An 18,759-nucleotide genomic window follows, 5' to 3' on the forward strand; every position below is an offset into this window, starting at 1 on the left:
GGTTGTGCATTTGGCATAAAAGGTTTCTGTGTAGGTTCAGTGGTGTAAAAGGGAGATGTTACGTCCCCTGGAGGGTAGCTCCTGTCATACACCTCGGTGCTCTGTCTTCTCAATAACCTTCTCATGTCCGGGGAGACAGCTGTTATGCCTCCTGAAGCTCTCTCCCCCTTGGCACTAGGCAAAGCCTGATGGCCAGCAGGGCCTTCTTGGTCTCGTGGCAGGTGGCTCCTCAGTGCTGTAAAGGATGGACACCTCTCCTCTGCTTCACCTGGCACGGGTTTTACTGGTCTCAGTGAGGATGCTTTTATTCTAGCTTGTTGTTCAGACGCAGGAGAAGGAAGCCCCTCTCTGTCTCGGTGCTGTCATATGCAGAACTTCGGGGCTTGTGCGACCCTTGGGCCACGTCACCCTGTTGTGCAGAGTGTTGAAGGCCGAGATGGTGAAAGGGTGAAGCAGCGTCAAGCACTGCCATGCCGTTTGCTGAACCCTAGAGATCTGGGAAGGTGGGAAAAACATGTGAACGTGTAAACAAAATGCTGCTCGGTGGCACCTCTGCGCAGTCCCATAGAGGCGCTGCAGCTGTGTTACTGGTGTAGTTGCCCTGGTTTCAGACTGCGCATCAGTGGGAGGGTAGCCCTCGATGGGAAGCTCTCCGCTGAAAACTGGTTCGTATTTTGCCCGTGTTGTGAACCGTGGAGAAGGAGCATACCGAGTGCGTGCCATGCCCACCCGCTGCTGCCTCTGAGCAGCTTTGCCCAGCTTCCATTGCTCAGAACAGCAGTGTCCCTGTAATGGTGGGACAGCAACTTGTGCAAGTGTCCAGAGCGAAAACGCCTGTCCTGGGCTGTGCTGAGGAATTCGGTCCTCTGCGGCGTCAGCAGAGCCGTGGTCCCCGTAACGGGGAGGTGGCTCCTGGGGCTTTGTGTGCCATGTGGATGGCTCCTGTCCCTGGAGGGGAAAGTGGTCTGGAGAGAGGTGACACGTGCTAGGCGGCAGGTGGAGACGTGGCCAAGTAACCCAGCCTGTCAGTACTAAAAGGGTAGGGTCCTTGTGCTTCCGAGTCCCCCGTTTGCTGTGTGTGGTCCGGGGTCAGGAACCCAAACCAACCCGCGCCAGGTTATGGCTCTGAGGCCTCCTGCTGCTGGCCTTCTGGGCAGCAAGGAGATGGCATTGCTCAGGTCCCCGTCTGTCCTAGCACGGAGGTGCTGGTGCAAGACTGGCAGGCATTACCCTAGGATTTGGCTGTGGAAACCATTGGCACAAATGATCTTCCCTGGAGCTAACTAGCAGCTTGTGGGAGTTCCTGATCCTCATAGACTTGCTTTATATCTATTTAAAAAAAAAACCAACCAAACAAAACAACAAACCAGAAGAAAATCCATACTGGGGTTGTGTTGTCGTGCTGCTGCGGAGGAGTTGTGGGCCTCTCCCGAGGGACATGTCCTGCTGGTGAGTTCATGGGGCAGCGTCTCCAGGGTGAGCGGTTTGCCTGGGGAGCTGCAGCTGGTGCTTCCCCCCGCCGCGAGGGAGGCTGCGGGTGAGGGCTGCCCGCCCCGGGCACCTCGGCACCGCGCGGGAGGAAGGCGAGGCTGGACGGAGTCCCCTCCCTGCGGGCTTAGGGCTTAGTCGGAAACAACTATAGCTGCCTGGATGGCGCTTCTGGAAATACCTTTGTTGCAGAAATGTGGGTAGATCCACATGGAATAGCTGTGGAGACCTTCTGCTGAACATAACCTCCCAGGTCCTGCTCTGCTACGTTTGCTGGTTTGGCGTTGTGGCTTTAACTGGTCTCCCCGTTCCTCTCGGGCTGACAGCCTGGCTGTTAAGTCCCCGTGAGAGGTAATGCACAGATGCTGCTCTCTGACTCATAGTTATTTGACAGTAGACTTTCATTTTATTTGCTTTTTTTTTTCAGTTACAGATAAGCTAAAAACTCTAACAAGCATAACTGCATTGCCAGTATAACTCATAAATTAAGGGCAAGAGGGACTGATAGAATCGCCTCTGTGCATTCACGTAACGCAGGCCAAAGTTTCACCAAATGTAATACATCTTGTATGTAAATTGGTGTATGAAACTAAGAATGATAGAGCAAGGCTTCTGAAAGTATTCACTCTCAGAGAAAAGTTGTATTTAAACTTCACAGGATAAAGACCAGTCATGGGGAAAGCATAAATTAGTTAACCATTCTGCATAAAATACAGTAATACCACAAATCACTAAGCAAATACATTCTTGGGCTTTTCTCTGTTTTCAGTCGGCAGATCCAGGTACCCCAGGGACATGAATTAGTTCATTCTCCTGGCAGCCCTGTGAGAAGGGAAGAGTCATACTTCAAGGGTTTCCATGCTTGCTTGCACTTGAAATAAGGCTCAGAGCTGCGGCACACAGAGCCCCTGCCTAAACTCCCACTCCCGTGCACTGAGCTCCCGCTGCTGCCCTGGGAGCACTGGGCAGTGGTCGCTGCCGCTGGCGACAGAGGTGATGCACTCCCGTGTCTTACCTGCTCTGGCTCCTTCTCTGTGTGGAGGAGTATCAGGCTTCTCAGGCACTGCGTGTCCATCTGTTGTCGTCACCCCAGCATAGTTCAGCATTTCTTCTGAAATAATTCCCTTTCTCTTCATCACCAGCGCTCTGAGGCCGCCCCAGCCAGATTGGCTGCCTGGCACAGAGCCTGGAAGAGGCTTTAATTGTGGTGGCATCTGCTCATCAGCCTACTCCGAGTCAGGTGCTCGAGAGCACGGTTTGGGACACGTGGGTGAAATCCGCAATGGGCAGCAGTGCTCTGGCTGCCCGCGCCGGGGGGGCTGCAGCGCTTCGCTTGCTCCAGGCCTGAGACGCTGCTTCTCGGACATGCTGTGGCACCACAGCTCTGCCACCGAAACCCTCCCCGGCTTTGGAGGGTTCTTCTGCCTGCCGTCAGAGCGCTGGCTCTACCTGCAGAGCAGCACAGCTCTCTCTCCCTTGGCACTGAGAATAGCGTCAGCCAGGCTTGCGGTCCAGCCGCTGCAAGAGGATGAGACTACCCACCACTTGTCTTCGCGGAGAGCATAAGCTGAATATGACGTCTCTTCCAGGGTGATGAGGCAGTTCCCAAAGCAATGAATCAGTACTCCCGTAAGGGATCGCTGAAACCGAGACAGGGCATCTGCGAGCCTCCCCCGTGGATGTGTTGGCACAAGAAGCGTCCATGTACTTGAGAAGGCACAAATATGGACCCCAGTCTTCTCCGTTCCTGAGACCACATCTCCTCTGATTCGCGTGTTACTGCTTTTAGTTGGCATTTCAACTTAGAATCTATTTTAAACCCTTTTTCTCGACTAGCACAGGTTCTAACTGGTATCTCCCTTCCTCAGTTCCGTCTCTGCCTGATGGCTCTATGGCTTGCTGTGACCTTGACCTCTCTGGTTTAATGTAGCTCTTGGGTGATAACTGTAACGTCCCTGCTGCTGCATCGAATGGTTAAAGAGATCGGTTTCCAACAAATGAGTTGTGATTCTCCGCCCAGTGCTGCGGTGCAGGCATCTGCGTTGCGCTGGCCCAAAGGGCGTGCAGCCCGTGACCATCAGGGAAGGTGCTTGTTGGGGCACGTTGGCAGCAAGGGCCGGTCCTGGCTGTGTCTGGCATGGAGTGCTTCTGCCTGCTCACCTCTGAGAGTGCCTGCTGTTAAGGTGCTGCTTGGGATGCAGGAGCAGTTGGTCAAAAACAGATGATGAAAGAGAAGTTGCTGCCAATAATTAGAGGCACATGAATCTTGCATTTAATAAGATTAAATTGAATTACATTAAATTCTAACTAGTATTCAGAAATGTAATTCCAACATTCTGTAGAAACAAAAAGGTATGTTTTCACATTCCAAAAGAGTTATTTTTTCTGCTTGCAACTCAGTGTGGGTGCCTGAGAGAAGAGAGGATGGGGACAATTCAGGTGCTGGAGGATGGATGGGAATGGCACCCAAGCTTCGTGTCAGCCCGCCCTGGCCCAGCAGGGCTCTCTGTCCCGTCAGTTTGCCTGAGAGCTGCTGCTTTCCCAGAACCTTTTCTCTGGCATGTCCAGGCTGCTCTTGGTCAGCCATGGGATGTTAGCATTCCTGTATTTTTATCTAATGTATTAGGCAGACTTACCTAGAAAGAATTGCATTTTAAAAACTTTACAAAAGCACTTTACGGACAGTGTGTATAGCAGCTTGAGTACATGCTGGTTTCCAGGCCGCAGTTTTCCGGCATTCTGTATTCCCTGTTCTTGTTTCCCTGCTTGCGCCTGTCCTTTGCGGGCTGCCTGTGCTGCTGCGCGCGCCTGGATGAGCCCCTGCCACCCCGTGGGCGCAGCCCGTCCCACCGGGCTGCCCTGCTGTCCTCTTGCTCCTTCTTCTCTAAATATAGAGCCTCCCTCTCCACACCTCTCTCCAAGTGATTCGCTCCTCTCCATCCATCAGCCTCAGTCCCTGGTGCCTCCGTGACGGCTCCATTAAACACGTGCTCGGCAGCAGCTATATTTAGGAGTCAGGAAGAGAACGAGCCTTTGGGCTGCGGACAGCCCATAAATCCAGCTCCCGTCACCAAATCACCACTCTTTTATCTGGAATGAGATCGATAGAGGTGTTTGCAGATGAGGTACACGTGTCCTACGTGCATGGAGGGAGGCAGGGGATGAAGAGGAGGAGGCAGAGTAGGGTGGAGAAGAGGGAGGAGAAGGGACTGAAGCACAGGCGCGTGGGGCTGGGGGAAGCGGGACTTCCTGAAGGCAGGAGCGAGGGGAGAAGCGAGGCAGGAGGAGGGGTGCCTGTCTGAACAGGGCTTGCTGTGCCGCAGCAGCAGCGCGCTCCCTCCCTCGCAGGGGTCTAAGGGGACGGGGGATGTCTCTCACTGAAGAGTGTCTTCGCGTGCCGTGAGGCGGAGAGGGTGGATGTGCTCACCGTCACTGTCGTGACCCGCTCGGGCTGTGCCATGCCAGCGCCTCCACAGGAGCCCCCCTTCCTTCCCTCTCCCACTTTGCCCCTCCCGTTTTTTGTACATCTGTGTCAAGTTGTAGAGAGTTGTGGGTGCCAGCTTGTTTACCGGCACAACACACAAGACTTGCCCTGATGATTTAGGTATATTTTAGGCCACTGCTGTCTCGCCTCGCTCCTCCGTGGAAAGCACGGTGGGATCCCAGCTGTGTGCGTGGCGTGCAGGCAAAAGCGGAGCGGGAGGTTGCTCCGTGCTGCCGTTGTCTGGGCGCTCCCGCAGCAGCGGGGAGGGAGCCGGTGCATGGTGCAGGTGCTTCCCCGGCAGCACGTCAGCCCCCCTTGAGAACACGTGGTGCCTGCTTTTCCTTATGGCTGCAGCGTGCTTCAGTTGTGCTGCCGCGGGTAGGGTCTGCTATCCCCGCCTGACTCCGCAGAGGATGCTGAGCAAGGTGAGGAGCTGCCTCAGATGATCCAGGCGAAAGGGTTATCTCCTTTAACTCTTTGCGGCATGTTGCTGTGCTGAGAAGTCCTTAACATCTCCGTTTCTTGGCGTAGCGTGTCTTTTTGCTAGTAAGATTAATTCCTTCGTTCTTTGAGACAGTCTTTCCCAGGACCACAGGCACGGGACTTGGTGGACGACCACCTAATCGGAAGATTCACGGGGAGCCATCAGCCCCCCTTGTATCATCAGGCTCCAAGAAACCTCCCTCTGGATTAGGTAAACACATTAGGTGATGCACAGTGGCGAGGCCGGAATAGCACGTTGGATCACCAGGGACTGCTCCCTGCGCGGTGACGTCCCCTAAATGCTCCTAAGCCACGGCTCCGCGTGGGCTGGGCCGCACCTCACCTCACCTAGTGCGCGTCACCCTTGTCCTCACCGTCTGCTTGGGCTTTCTGGGGGTTGCTGTGCACTTGCTTCTTTTTGGGGGGATTGCCAGAGCGCCTGCATTAATCTCTGGGATGGTGCATGTCCCGTGCCGTGGGGTCTCACCGTTTTGATCACGTGCCCCTCGGTAAAAATAATTTTTGAGCACGCACTCCCTGTACACATATATTTACTTATGAATTATATACCTGTACTACTCTGCTTATATACTATGTGCACTGTAAAGCACATGCAAAAATATAAAATAAAAATAGTGAGATAAAGATAGAATAAACACCGTTTTAAAATATTTTAAAATTTTATTAATGGTACCAAAAAAAAAAAAAATTTTTCTTTCCGCGCCCCAGTGGACTGCCTTGTGCCCCACTTTGGAGACCGCTGCCGCAGGAGGCTGCCTGAGGTGGCAAGGAGAGCCAGAACCGCGTCGTTCCAGGTGCCAGGATGCTAGGGCTGCTCTTCAGCGCTTCCAAGAAAAAAAGGAAAAAGCTAAATAAAAAACCCCAAACATGCAAGAGGAGCAGAAAAACAAGAATCGGGGGGGGGGGGGGGGGGGACGGGGACACGGACGGACGGACGGATGGACGGAACCAAAGCTGTGTTTTCAATAGTGTAAACAAGTACTGTATTTGGTGATTTTATTTGTAAACTTTGGTAAAGTTAATTGTTCTTTCAACCTTGCCAACAGTAAGCATGTTTTGCATGTGAAATGGAGGTGCGTGCCGAGGGTGAGGTTCCCCAAGAGCAGGACGCCTGTGCTGAAGTGCGTACCCATACCCCCCCAGAGGTGCCTTTGGGATCGGAGAGGCTACAGCCAGGTCTCTGGAAGTGGTGTCCGGCAGCGGAGGGCAGCCAGCGCCTGTTAGGGACGCGTGAGAGGCAGGACCGCGCGTTGGTGGGGTGACGTGGCTGCTGCTGCCACCTCAAGGGCTGTCGTCTGTCCCCAGGGTGGGAAACTGGTGTTGTGTCTGCTGTGGCAGCATTTCCCTCTGCCAGCAGCCATGGTTTCATGTGATCGTGAGACCGGGATGAAAGGTTTGAAAGTGCATCCTGTCCTGAGCTTAAAACGAAGTTCGTTGGCTCAACAGTGCTGTAATAACGGTCAACGCTGCCCCTCTGCTTTTGCAGCCCCTTCCCACGGGCTGGTGACGTTCTGAATTCCAACGCAGGTAAAAACAAATGTTTGGTTTGTGTTGTTACTGCTTTGGGTGCAAACAGTTTATGTCCCTACTCACCTACGTAGGTGAGTCTCATCTATACTTTGCTCTTTATTTCCTCTCTTATTCATCCCCTTGATTCGTTCCTTCTCCCTGACAGCCCTACTTAGCATGCTTAAAGACCAGCTGAATTTAAACCAGACCAACAGCCTCCCTGGTGCTGTAGCCAGTAGTGCAGGGAACGGCACCGAGGGCTTCACAGGGAAGTGGTGACAAGGTAGAGGAGTGGAGTTCCCTGGTTGCTTGGAGTCCCATCACCCTACTGTAGGCATGGCTGAGTTGGTTCGATGTAACGTACTCAGTCGGGTTAGTGCGAGGACCCAGTTGCTTTCTGCAGGGTGTCTTACGTGCTAAGCCTGGGTCATGCAATAAATTCATTTTTGGTAGTGATGCAAATTCCTTCTGTCTTAGGAGAAGGGTAGCTGAAATTCTTCTCCGTCTCCCTGTTATCTCCCTGTTATCTCCCGTCATCTCTTAAGCCATGAGCTGCAGACCATATTTTGGATGTCTGCAGTGGCATCTCTGTCCACTTTGCCATGAGTCAGGCTGCCTTCCTTCAGCATCCAGCAGCCTGGAGACCCTGGCATCTCTCTTGTTGTTGGCTTCACAGATCAGGCTGGCAGGTTCTCTGGCTTTTTCACGCTTCTGAGGCAGGCGAGTAGGCTCCTGGGTTGCTACACCCTAAAGGGGAGATTTGATCCAACAAGTACAGCCTGAAAAGCCTGCTGCCCTGACTTTGGCCAAAGCGCTGTTGGGGATGGTGCTGGAGTTAATAGGTGAGTGGTAGCAGAAGTCTCTCTGGGTTCCCGGCTTTCCTTCCTCATAACTCCTGTGCACCTGGAGAGCTCAGTGACCACCAGGTGAGAAGGAAGGCTATCCAGGACTATTACCATCTTTTCTGTGGGGACTACATCCTTCTGCCTTGAGACGTGCAAGACATGGCCAAACAGAAGAAGGGGAAGGAATCTGGCTGCTGCCTTGGGACGTGGAGTGTGTGTTTGCCTTACTGGCGGTGATTCTCCTCTTTGGCTCTGCCTTGGAGTCTTGGTGAAGTTGGACGCCTTGATGTGTTTAGAAGCTCTAGTGAAGAGGTCTTACATTCACAGAGCCGTTTGTGTGCATATGGGACTGTCCACAAGCATGCATGGGACTGATCACATTGACACATGTCTGCACACAGATTATTACTTGTTTGTTAATAAATGCTTGCATGAAAGCAGGATTCACTCTGTTCGTGTACATGTAGGGGAAGCAGAGACAACAGAGAAGTGTTCCTTTAACTCTCAGCTTTCATATGTCTTTTTTTCTTGTAGAAACCAGAGAAGACAGAACAAAGCGTCTCTTCCGACATTATACTGTGGGCTCTTACGACAATTTCACCTCTCACAGGTAAGCGTCGGCATCTTTGCTTTGTGATTACGAGGAGATTCATTTCCATGGAAGAAGTACCTCCTTTTCCTGACAGAGCAGTATACGTTGTTGTCATTTCACAGGAAGGAAGCTTTTCTGGTTGTTTTGGTCAATTCAGTTATAGTCTAAATCATAAGTCCTAGATCAGGCTTAGTTGGATAAAGCGTTGAAGCTGCAGGGCAGTCTGGCCCATGTGTCAGTTGAGGAACAAACGTTCTGGAGAATTTTTGGCGCGCTCCAGGAACTGAAGAACATGCGTTGGATGCAGATGCAGAGTTATAGCTTTGCTCTGGAGGGGAAAAGAGGAGGATGCTGCTGTGCAGGGGGTGGCATGAAGACAGCTGTCACTCCAGCCTGTCGGCAGTGCTGAGTGTGCTGCCTGGACTACAGGCGTGCTCACCACCGCCGTTCTGGTACACGTCAACTGAGCGTGCTCGCCTCGGTGTGGAGACTGACCTTTGGGAAGATGGTCAAACTCCACAGGGAATCAGTCCTGAAAGCAGGGGTGAGGTTGCTGGTTTGTGCTTGGTCTTGAGCGCGTGTGGCTGGCGGATGTGTTCGTGGGAGGCTGGGCTGTAGGAATGGGTCTGCTGGTTGGATTCAGGAATACGCTTGTGGCACTGGGTTTCTGTGTTTGAGGGATAAACGTAGGGTTGCGCTGTGGAATACAATCTCTGTTTGCAGTCAAGCTTTAGTGCTCTTAAAAACTATAGGTCATTAAAGTAATTAGATGGGCATTATTGCTTATGATGTGACAGGAGCCAATGGTGAGAATTCATTACACGAAACCGAAGGTATCCGCCAGTCGTGGAGCTTACCAACAAAGCAGCGAATGTGTTCTGGTTTACTGAGCTTCTTATCCCGAATCTGTTTCTGTGGGTCTGAGCACTTTTTACTCAAAGTTATGTGTGTAACTTGCTTTCATTTTCAAAAATCCTGTGACGTGCTTCTTCAGGGCTGTTTATAGTCTTAACTGATCATGGGACAAAAGAGAAAATGCTGCTAAGACTCAGAAAAGAGTAAAGAAATAAAACAGAGGAGGAAAACGTTCTGTTTCCACCATGGCCGAATGCTACAGGGGACCCCCAGAAGGTCTGTGCTGGGGTCACTGGTTGCTCTTGCTCTTAAAGGGCAGGAAATGGGTCAAAATTTGCAGATGAGTCAAAATTACATTCCTTAAGCAAAAGAAGAGTAGGTGGATGGGATTGCATCAAGCTGGGTTGATAAACAGTGTGATAGTAAAATAAATTTATTTTGGCACGTGCAAGGTAACACGTACCAGAAGAAACACTGTGAGGTGCTCTTGCCCATTAAAGATTTTTCAGCTCTTCATAACTGCTTAGGAATAAAGATCTGGCATCACTGTGACATCACAGTGAAAACGTCTTCTTCAGCACGGAGACATTCAACAAACCAGACAAAAGAGTAGGTCCGAAAATACAGCTAAAGCAGTTGTGAAGGAGGGTCAGGGATGACACTGGGTACTGGACGGTCAAACAGCAGCTGAACACCAGCTAATATTTCATATTCAGTGAAGGTGTTGGACTGACTTCTGCTCAGGAGCAAGATTTGGGGCTTACTTTGATTCTAGTCCAAACCTGAAAAAAAAAAATACTGAATTTTTTGAATTGTTAGGAAAGAAAAAAAGAACAAAATGGAAAACGTAATTTTTAATATCTTTGTATAAATCTGTACTATACCCACATCTTGAAACGTGCGTGCAGTTTTGGTCTTTCAGATTTAAAAAGTAATACTTGAAAAGTTGGCAGAGAAAACTAACAGGTGCTCAAAACTGTGAAACGTCTTCCATAAGAGGTGAGCAGGCTGGAGAAACGGGCAGAGAGGAACCTCATGAAGTTCAACCGAGGGAAATGCAAAGTCCTGCATCTGGGGAGCCTCCAGCTGTGGAGATGTTAGAACCTGGCTGGCCGTGGTCCTGGGCACGCTGCTTGAGCGAGGAGGTTGGACTGGATGATCTCAAGAGTCCAACCTCACCAGTTCTGTGAGCTTCCCGACCAGCAGATGTAGACAGATGCAGCTTTTAAGCCCTCTTTTCGAGCTACATCTCCACAGGACTAGACCTGCTGTTTGGATAGTTATTTCCAGAAGTGCACATTATGTGGCGCGTGCTCCCAGGATCCCTTGCCAACTCAGGCCCCTTGCTCAGACCCTTTCCTTCAGGCCAGTTTATTTTCCATGTAAGGCAAACCAAAAACCGTACTTAGAGAACGGTGCTCACCCTGTGGTCTGTGGGTCGTGTGCTGCTGCAGAGGAGCCCATCTTGGCTCTGGCTTGTTCCCGTTTTCCCCTCCAGTCTGAGGGAAATCCCCTCCACTGCCTCACGCGTGCCACAGCAGCATCTGGCTGTATGAAGAGCCTGTGTCGTGGAGGAGGGTGCTGGGAAGGGTGGCGGAATGGAGTCGTCTCCCACAGGTGAATAAGCAGCTGTCCCATACAACTTGGTCTCCAGGGACCGCCGTGAAGGAGGGCAGCCGGGAGCAAAGTGCCTGCATTGTTCTGGTGGGGGCAGTTTTGCTCATAGTGGCCCCGTTTCCCCAGAATCGACCAGAGGAGGAGGTCGTGTGTACGCGCATGCCTTTGGCTGCACCCTTAGGCGAGAGGAAGACCACGTCTTCCCACCCTGAGGTCCCCCAGGGCTATGTGTCAGGATGCCAGAATAGGCGTTCCGGACCCAGTCGTATATGGCTCCTTGCAGATCATAGTCCAGTTGGCGTTGGCATTCCTAGGCAGCTGATGCATGCAAATTACTGATAAATCAGGCTGCTCTGCTAGAGTATGACTGGGATCTGCTGGGATCACAGTAACACTGCTGATGCTGGCTGTGAAGGCTTGGCATTTTGACAGATTTTGGTGGTTGAATTGGAAAAGATGGGAGGATTTTAGCTGCATCCCCATAGTAGGGGGCATAGCCATGCAACATAAAAGCACGAGGACGGCCGCTCTGGAGCACGCTACAGGTCCTCCGGGCCAGTATTGTGTGTTGCATGGTGGCCAATGGCAGGTGCTTCATGCACTTATGAGAACAGAGTAAGCAACCCAAAATATTATTCCTGCCTGCAGCAATTTTCTGTTCAGAGTCTTCCTGAGCCAGAGGCAATGTCTTTGTGTTTGATAGCCTTTAATGGATCGTTATTGCGTTAATTTGCCCAATGACATGCAACTCGAGTGCTTTCACTCTCTCTCCATTTCACGGAGAGGAAGCTAGGGTTGGCTTGGGTGAAGACGGTGAGACAGTGGTGGTGCTGAACAGTGGGTGCCTGTGTCTTCTGCTCCTGCTGTGTCAAAACTGTTCCCGTGCGGTGGCAGGAAACGAGGAAGACGTTTCCGAAGGCACGTATATACGCTCCTCACTCATCCATGGGTTGCTCTGAGTGCAAAAGTGAGACATAGCCTCACCGCTCCGTGAGGGGAAACCGGTGCGAGGGAAAACAAGTGGCTGCCTTTGTTACCGTCCTTGAGACCACGCGCTGGCTTTCCAGAGCCCGTGCAGCACCCGCCGCCCTGTCTGCAGGGCTGGGTGATGTGAGCAGCGCTGCTGCAGCCATCAGCCATCCGACCAGCAAAAGCCATCCCGCGACAGAGGCACCAGGCGGCTGCAGAAGGACCATTTCAGCAGAAGCTCCTCTGCTCTGTTTGCCAGAGTTCAAAATGTGGCTGTGGCTGAAGCGGAGAGATGGCGTTGGTGGCGGGGCTTCCAGCACGGGGCTGAGCAGAGGGGAGCGGAGCGGGCGGCGTGCGAGCGTGCGTTTTGTCAGCATTACGGGATGGAAGTGGGGTTTGGACGCGATAGCAGGCAGCTTGTGGACATGGGGTGGCGGTCAGGAGTGCGGTAGGAGGATTCACATGGTGGTTTTAGGATCGCCTTAATAAATAGCATAAACAAAATGCATTTTTTCCCATTTTTTTAAATATTAAACATTTGGGCCAATAGATTCCTTGAGAGCAGAAATTAAGAACTAACTAAGGTGCTGTAAGATCACTGCAGCGGATCGATTAACGTGATTTGCAGGAGGGTGCTTATTCCATCATCGCTGACTTCACTGGAGGTCTCAAACGTGGGAGAAGATTAACATAATGACAATGTTTGAGGAACAACTTAAAAGTACTTGAGAAAATTACACACGAGTGACTTTAGATTTCAGGAAAAGCCTTTGAAATAGTTGCAGGTTTGAATGGATGCCCTGTGCAGCAGAGCAGGGAACAGCATTCCCACGGCTGAGCTGCGGATTTGGGTAAGGTATGCAATTTACTCTTTTTTGGCTTAATAAGGTGGAAAGAAAGCTCCGGCTATATGGAGGGGTACACACGAGAACATGAGACGATACTAGGCTGCATACTGAATAAAGATGTTTTCTGTTGTGGGGTCAGCCTCTGAGGAAGCAGTGTTCCCAGGGTGTAACTTCGCTGGCACGTTGCCAGTAACAGACGGCAGGGACGCAGGGGGTCTGCGCTGGCAGCGGGCGAGGGACCGTGCCGGGGCAGGTTCCCCACCTCTCGTTGGTGCCACGTTGAAGCGTAACTGTAGGTAAAGAGAGCAGAAAGCGCAAGGCTGCTCTGGAGTCGAGGCGTGCGGGGGGCACCCAAGGTCACCAGAGGGCAATGAGAGAGGATGAGGAGCGCGGGACAGGGCTCAGCAAACCTAATCTGGTCTGAAATAGGAATAAGGCAAACAGGAAGAGAAGTCTGAGCTTGGTCTTATCAGAAAGGGGCAATCACAAGGGGAATTGACTTCTCTGATGAACTATGTTAAGGGAAGAGATTAAAGAGATTTGAAATTAACTCTATAAAATTAAGAGCCCACATTCTACATGGCACAGCTGGGAAGGAAAAGAATTGGGAGCAATAGACAATTTAGGATTTTTTTTTTTTTTTATTACTATTCAATCACAAGGATTAGTTGACCAGGGAGAGAGATTACAGCCGTGAGTATTCACAAGCCATCTGGATGGGCCTCCCCTTAGAAGAGAGGAAAAACATGAAGAAGTCTCTAAGCAGGCATTTCTGTGCCCTTAGATGCTGTGACTGGCCAAATATGTCGATACACAGAATTACAGAATAATTTAGGTTGGAAGGGATGCCTGGAGGTTTCTAGCACAACCGGTTGCTCAGAGCAGGGCCAGCTAGGTCAGGTTGCTTTGCATGTCTCCAAGGTTGGAGGTCCCACAGCCCCCTCGGGCCCGTGTCCCAGTCTTTGTTTCCAGAGTGAAAACGTTTTCTGTACATCTCATTGTCATTTCTTGTGCTTCAGGTTGTGTCCAGTGCCTCTTGTCCCATCCCTGCGCACCTCCAAGAGCCTGTCTTTCCTGTGCAGCCTCCCGTGGGGTAGTTGCAGGTGGCAGGGAGGTGGCCACCATCTCTCCTCCAAGCTGAGAAAGCCTAGCGCTCTCAGCCTCCCCTCGTACGCTTTAGCCCCCACCTACTCAGGTGGACTGAGCGAGCAAATCGGCAGTATAAGTGATTGGTAAAATCACCTAGAAATCGTTGGGACTGCACCAATGACTTGCTGTTTCTCCTCCCCCCCGACACGCAGGAGAGCAGTACCCGTGTTCGCCCTGCGCGGATGCAGTTCAGTGGCTGCTGTTCGTTCTCTTCTGTAGGTCCTGTTCAGGGGTCATCCCTCTTGGCAGCGTGATCACGGCTCGTACTCCCCCATCGATACCGGCATCTTTGGCTATGTCAGGCACTGGGATCCCCCACCCCTGAGCACCTCCTCTGCACAGTGGTTTCCTAAGGCTGTACGTGGCTCCGGGGAGGCCAGGGTCCCGCAGGCAGCGGGGACGTACGAGCAAAGAGCTGGTTCCCATTCTTCCAGACAGGACCAAGTAAAAGGAGTCCCTCTGGATTTCCTCGAGCTGCTTCATGGCTGCGTGTGGCTCTGAGACAATTCCCTTTAGTCTTTTCCATTCTGCAGCTTATTTACGGGCTGTCCTTGCCTCATCAGTCCCCAGTGCACCGTTGGTTCAGGACTGGTATTAAAGCGTGCCGAGCGGGTGGAACCCTCCCTGGTTTCTGCTCCTGTGAGTTACCGTCTAGGAGGCAAGCAGCAGGCAGGGAGTCGGAAATTGCATCGGCGTTTCATGTCGTTCTGTCTAGTTGTGACTAATTAGCAAGCCCGGAGAGAAGCCGTGTTACAGGCAGGGCTCAGCAAGGAGCATGGAAGAGGCCGAGGTAACGACCTTGTAGGGCAGGGCATCGAAAATACCCCTGCAAAAGGAGTTTCATGCTTAGAAGCGCGGAGGGGGAATGAATCTTTGACAAATGTATTGTGCGGCTCGAGCTGCCGGTCAGGTGGCGGCAGCTGATCTGGAGACTTCCCTGCTTTTGGCGTATTGCAGAAAATGGGGTTTTATAGCGGCAAGCCCGTCTAGTTGGAAAAAGGTAATTTGCGCTGGGCTAGTGCAACCTTCATTTCTATAGCAACAAAAGTGTAGAGGGAGAAAATTAAATCTCTTCTTGAAAAGGCTTCTGTATAATCCCACTTGTCAAATTAATGTGCCTTCAAAATAGTCTTTTAAGATCTTTTGGTGAACAGTATCTTTTGGGACCACTTACCTCTTTCACAGAGACTTTCAAGAACATGAAATGGTAAAAAGCGAACTCCCCCGACGCCGTGCTTTCCCTCAGCAGTCCTCGTGCTTGGGTCCTGCGCCAGACTGCTCAGCTTTTTCTGAAATTTAGACTTTCAGAATTGCTGGGTAATACAAGGCTTTCTGGCCTGTTTTATACAAGAAATAGGAGCAGGTAATGCTATAATGAACTGATTGAGGCAGAGTGCCGCCAGCCAGCATGAGCTGTTCAGAAAGGTGCCCAAGCAGAACAGCTCCAGCCTTCAGAGCTGCTTATTAATGATTAAGGGAGCGTTGGGAAGGGGAACTGTTTAAAACCCATTCGTTCTCTTCTTTTAAAAACTATTCAGGAAAACTGGTTAGCAGTTTGAAAAGCAGGTCCTGGGAAACTGTACGAACAATCTGCCCCAAAATTATTTGCCAGGTGCAGAAACGCTAGTGGGGTTTCCCTTTAGTTTTTCTTTGTTTTTGCAGCTATGCGAAGGGTGCCGTGCCCAGCGTCGCTGCCGTGAACGTCGCTGTAGGTGAAATGCTGGAGCAACGGGCTTATGGTGGGGCAGTGGGAGGGACGGCACGCACCGGCCTCGGTGTTTCTCAGGAGACTTGGGCAAAGGAGTCCTCTTTTCTGCAGTACATTTGCAATAGTTTTGGTCAGGTAATAGAGAGAACACAACCAGCACTTGAAAGAGGTGACAACTGGTAGAGCTCGTCTTAAGACTAAAGTCTTTCTGGCTCCTGCTGTCTCTCGGATTGAAAGTCTTTGAAGCACCTACCTGCTTAGCGATGGATTCCTGTAAGGCGTTTTACTCCAAGAGGTGCTGGAGTCATGTGGGTAGTTGTCAGCAAGCATCAGCAGGGCAGCAGCTGATGACACATATAGGATGCTAGGAAATAGGAAAGAAATAGAAAGTCTACTAAAAATAGCGTTATACTTCTATGGAGATCCACGGTTTGACAGTCTCTGACTTGCAGGTGTAGTTTACCCATCTGAATAAGAAGAATTAGAAAAGGTTGAGAGGCAACCAGCACGGGTGACCCAAAGCACAGGCCACTTCTCATTTGAGGAAAGGTTAAATAGACTGGAGCTCTTCAGCGCAGGGAAGAGGTGCCCGAGGAAGATTGGAGAGAGTTTTATGAAATCATGAGTAGGCAAGGAGAAGGTGAATATGGAACAATAGTGATTTCTCAGTACAAAGGAATGAGGTGGCACTCTGTGGAATTAGCAAGCAGCGAGATTAAAATAAAACAAAGTACTTTGTCACACTGCAGGTGATTAAATTGTAGAATTTATTCCTACTGCATGTTGTGGAGGCCAAAAATATAAATGGATTCGAAATGAGAGTACAAAATTACTGACGAGTAAATTTGTGACCAAGAAACATTGTGACCTGTTCAGGGGCTTGAGATGAGGAATGCGGTTACTGGCTTTCAGAGGCAGGAAAGGTATCGCATGGGTGGATCACGGGTCTTTTATTCTGTTTCTTATACTCCTTCCTTTGCTGTTTGTTACCGACCGTTACTCACGGAAGGACGCGGGTGTCACCGAACCCCTGGTCTTCTGCAGTACCCCGTCCTTGTCGTCTGGTTTACAAAAGGACATCAGGTGGAAGGAATCAGCCTCCCTCTGTACTTCAACACGGAGTGCGATTGAACACTTGAGGTTAACTTTAAAAAAACCAGCAAACCAGCAACCACAAAAAGTCACAAATTCCATAGAGGGTATTTTCTTGTTCCTTCCTGCTAGGTGGAAGAGTAAAACAAGTCAGACCATGTCCAAGCCTTTTCATTTCTTCTCAGCCACCTTTAGAGATGAACGACTGACTTGGTTTTTTGAACGTTTTACCACATTAAACTTAGTTGTTTTTCTTCCACGGTGCAGTTCTTTGGTTGGCCTTTGAAAGCTTTATTTTCCTGCCAGTGATTTGGTGTCTTTGAGCAAGGCGTAGATCTTTTCTCTGATGCAGCACTTTGTCGCATGGTTTTCTCCAATCTACTGAATGGGAGAGAGGAGAGGCTTTTGTCATCTGTCGTTAGTGGAGAAACTCATCTTTTGTAACTTCAGACAGTTCAGTACCTGTCTACCTGACCTTTTTCTCACCATCCTCCTTATAGTATGCAGTAGCAAAAGGGGACTTGCAGGGTGCAATTAATTTCCATCTAAAACAATCGTTTACGTCAGGTGAATCATGACCTCGTTGTGCATCTTTTGCTCCATAGGTTATGAGGGAACCACGGGAGTACTAGCGCACATAGAGACGTGTACACCGTCACTGCCGAAACTTAGGCAAGATGCATCCTACTCTAGATGCTGGCAACAAAAGGTCTTAATTTAACTACCTGCTTAAACCCGGTGGTTTGGTGCGGAAAAATAGGGTCTTCCACAGCAGAATTTATCTGACTTCAGATACGTTCCTTACCACGACATGACGCGTCCCCTGCCATCACTGCCTTTCCCCTCGTTGCACCAAGACTTGCTACGGCCCTGGTCCCTTCCCTTGTGTTGTGCCCCAGTTACTGTTGTTACTGACTTGGAGACCTGAAGGAGCAGAAGAGAAACCCACAGCCCCTCTGTTAACTTCAGCTCCCCACAGTGTTTAAGCATTGGGGCAGGCATCATCCTCCCCTTTTCTGGACAAGAATACTTGCTTGATGAGGGAGAGAAGACATGGAAAATGCCCTCAGTGAGTCACTGCAAATACTGCAAATTTGTAGGCAGGAGGAGAATTCAGAATCCTCCTGACGGATAGAAACTATTGTCTGAAAACGCTTAGATGCAACTCAGTAAGGAGAAATGCAAATTAGCCCAGTTGCAGAAAAGTAATCAGCTGTGCAAATGCAGGAAAGAGAAGAATGGAGAAAAGGTTCAGAAGTTACAGTGAATCCTAAGCTGAACATCAGTTAGCAATATCAAAATGTTGTAAAACCCAAAGATAATGGAATATTTAGACAGAAGCTCAGCAAGCGTTCTCCTTAGCTTAGCACTGGTGCAGTATAAATTGAGGTGCTGTGCTGAGTGAGTGCATGGTAACAGTCTTCAGATGCATAATTTAAACTGCAGAGGTGGGAATAAACTCTGCACCATGCCTTTTCGAATAGGACAAGAGGTAATCAGCAACAATCACAGCAAACAAAATTTTAGCAAGGCAGTAGGAGAAAATTTCTAATTAGAAGGGTAGCATAGCATTAGAAAAGATTGTCTAGGTAGTTATTTAAAGGTCTCTCATTGGAAAATAAAGAACGTTTTAAACAAACATCTGTTAGGAATGCGTTGGTATAATTGATTCTGCACTGGAGCAAGCCTTCTTAAAATCACTCGCAGACTGGGCTTTCTGTGATTTTTGTTATCATTTCTTTGCTAAATGTCGACAGTCCATCAAGCGTCCCACTCCTGAGGGATGGGGCTTCGGGCTGCGTGCGGCACTGCACGCCGTGGTAGCTCTTTGTTGCGTGTCGTGAGGAAAGGGAAGCAAAAGGCTTTTCTCCACATGGCCAATTGTAAGTTACTTGTACTTATTTCCAGAAGGCAATTAAAAGCAGGTATTACAGGAGATTGTCATATTTCTCTGAGCTATATCATTATCTGCAGAAACTAGAATTATAAAAAATACCGCAGATTCTTACAGTCTCTTCTTAGTGAATTTTGGTGGATTTTTCTTTTGATTAGGGTCTGCTGGTTCTTGTTCTTCCAGGCAGAAGATAATCAGATCATTA

The 18,759-nt window shown here is 50.1% G+C and overlaps 1 protein-coding gene across 8 annotated transcripts in view; it reads left to right on the plus strand.

The window, feature by feature from the left end:
- SHANK3 (SH3 and multiple ankyrin repeat domains 3) overlaps nucleotides 1-18,759 on the plus strand; it is a 375,879-nt gene that overhangs the window by 248,282 nt on the left and 108,838 nt on the right. For all 8 annotated transcript variants that reach the window (XM_087764022.1, XM_087764023.1, XM_087764025.1 and 5 more), the window contains exon 15: nucleotides 8,365-8,440. In XM_087764022.1, the coding sequence (XP_087620148.1) occupies nucleotides 8,365-8,440 (76 nt within the window). The remainder of the gene's footprint in view (nucleotides 1-8,364; nucleotides 8,441-18,759) is intronic.

The sequence above is a fragment of the Nipponia nippon genome, unplaced genomic scaffold (genome assembly GCF_047370975.1).
Source record: "Nipponia nippon isolate SJK-2023a ecotype South Korea unplaced genomic scaffold, ASM4737097v1 scaffold_3, whole genome shotgun sequence".
NCBI lineage: Eukaryota > Metazoa > Chordata > Aves > Pelecaniformes > Threskiornithidae > Nipponia > Nipponia nippon.